The 2500-nt window shown below is 41.9% G+C and overlaps 1 protein-coding gene across 3 annotated transcripts in view; it reads right to left on the reverse strand.

Annotated features, from left to right (window-relative positions):
* pmm2 (phosphomannomutase 2) overlaps positions 1 to 617 on the reverse strand; it is a 5003-nt gene extending 4386 nt beyond the window's left edge. For all 3 annotated transcript variants that reach the window (XM_042703914.1, XM_031563751.2, XM_031563750.2), the window contains exon 1: positions 367 to 617. In XM_042703914.1, the coding sequence (XP_042559848.1) occupies positions 367 to 441 (75 nt within the window). In that variant the 5' untranslated portion in view covers positions 442 to 617. The remainder of the gene's footprint in view (positions 1 to 366) is intronic.
* Between the last annotated feature and the right edge of the window lie 1883 nt (positions 618 to 2500).

The following is a 2500-nucleotide window of genomic DNA, read 5'->3' on the forward strand; positions in this document are numbered from 1 at the left end:
ACGACACCGCTAGCTAAACAAGTTAGTTATTGCTTGCTTTCAACAAAACTCTTGGCACTGCCCTGTCGGTCACGTAAAGTTGTGCAAAAACACACACACACACACACACTCCAACTCTACACACATCGATCCAGTTACACTCAAAGCTACGGTCTTGGCTTGCCATGTCAGTGCTGTTGAAGCATGTATTCTTTAAGATATATGCTAACAATCCAATGGAGAATCGCCGTTGCTTCCCCTATTTGACTTTCCAACGAATATATACACAGAACCTGCACAATGAATGAATGAATGAATGACGTTAGCAAGGAGTTGCTAGCTTACACAGCTAATGTGAATGTGTCACCGACCGCTGCTCTGACTAACCTGCCGAGCTGCAGTCAGTGTGCCGTCCACGTCAAACAAGCATAACGTGCTCGTGTCCTTCTCGTGCTGGGCCATGTTGCTCTGTGGAACTCCGGGGCTCACGGTCGGCGCGCTGGATGAACGGTAGTCGGTAGACGAACTTCTGTCGGCAGTGTGTGTGCAGCAGCGGACGGTTTGACGAGGAAGTTCCTGACTGAGCAGGAACGAACACACCGTGGCTGCGGCAACGTCAGCGCCGCTGTGTTGTCAAACGAGAGGGGCGGGGAGGAGCAAAACCTTCTACGTCATCACGTACAATTCGCTTGAAAGGCACCAATGACTGTGCTGCTGGTAAATTAGTCTTCAAAAGAAGCCTTTGCTACAATAGACAACAAAAAAAAACCCTAATGAGGATTTAACAGGTGTCAGAGCCTCCTGACCGCTCCTTCCCTCCGTTGTCAAAAATGTTTGTAATTTAGTTATGTAATCGTCTAATAATTAAAAATGATTTCATTGTGGAGGCTTGTTTTCAGTTCAGTTCAGTGCAGTTCAGTTCCAGGCCAATCATGTTTGTTCCTGTTTCTCTAGTCTAGCCTTACAGAATACACAAAAGCTGACACAATACTGATTCCGTTACTGCGGCAACGTGACATTGTTATGGTTGGTATTGAAACATCCTGCAATGCACCATGGGTGAAAATATGGGATATTTCCATATTTGGGATATGGGATACATGTGGTTAATTATGTCTCTGGTTGCAGGTTAGATACTGCTAAAAAAAGATTTAGTTGTACACACACAACAGAGATGTAGTTGGTATCTGCTGCCACCTAGCGGCATATGTGGCGTATGACTATGATTGTTCATCCTATGAAGACCACGCAATATCGCTGTGTTTCAGTCCTTTCATATAAATTCAATGTTAAAAACGAATTGTGTTATTTCAGAAAGCTAACCCCGTGGACGTGTAGTCGTACTTGGTTGTTCTGCTTGCTACATATCACAATGTTGGACCTGTGCTGCAGTTCTAATCCAGTACAATAGGGGGCAGCAACACGCTGGTTTGGACTGATTGCTGCCATCGTAGAATCATTTCAAGAAGAAGAACTCACCGTCGCAAAGGAGGGAGATCCAAGCTTATGAAGCACGATACTGCCAGACACTTGTAAGTTTTAAAACCCACGTTTTAGGCTTTCATGTGTTAAAACATTTAGCATCCTTAAGTAAATAATGATACGCTGAAAAGTTTATTTACATCGTATTCTGGAAGATTTAGAGACGTGTATGGGGTATTTCTGTCAAACAACTTTGATGCAGCTAACGTTAGCTAGGATAGTTTGCTAATCTTAGCGAAATGCTATTGCACACAACTTACATGCTGTTAATTGTACTTTGTGTTATGTAACGTTAGATTTCAATAAAGAGTGCAAAGAATATGACCGTTTCCAAAAGTTGTGTTGTGGCTTGTGGTTACGCGAGTAACGGTCGACTTCACGTAATGTTGTTGTAGATGACTGGATGCCTTCATATCACGTTCGCCCAACATACGCCAGTTATCATAAGTTTAAGCGGAATGTTGATAGATGTAGTTCATATTTCAATTTGCGAATCAGCCATCCATGTATCCATTGCAAAGAAAAACGAACTAGATTGATCGCAGGCAGGTTTGACTTATTGTTTTTATCTTGTTCAATGTTGTTTTCTTTAGATAGTGTGGAGAGTGTGATCTGTTGTTGTTTTTGTTGTCTTTAGGTACTGTCAAATCTGTTGTTGTATTTAGGTAGTGTGAAATCTGTTGTTGTTGTCTTAAGGTAGTGTGAAGAGTGAGAAGTCTGTTGTTATTGTTGTTGTCTTTAGGTAGTGTGAAGAGTGTGAAGTCTGTTGATGTTGTCTTTAGGTAGTGTGAAGTCTGTTGATGTTGTCTTTAGGTAGTGTGAAGTGTGAGAAGTCTGTTGATGTTGTCTTTAGGTAGTGTGAAGTCTGTTGATGTTGTCTTTAGGTAGTGTGAAGTCTGTTGATGTTGTCTTTAGGTAGTGTGAAGTCTGTTGTTGTTGTCTTTAGGTAGTGTGAAGTCTGTTGTTGTTGTCTTTAGGAAGTGTGAAGTCTTTTGTTATTGTCTTTAGGTAGTGTGCACTCTGTTGATGTTGTCTTTAG

Source organism: Clupea harengus, chromosome 26 (assembly GCF_900700415.2).
Source record: "Clupea harengus chromosome 26, Ch_v2.0.2, whole genome shotgun sequence".
In the NCBI taxonomy this organism is placed as follows: Eukaryota; Metazoa; Chordata; class Actinopteri; order Clupeiformes; family Clupeidae; genus Clupea; species Clupea harengus.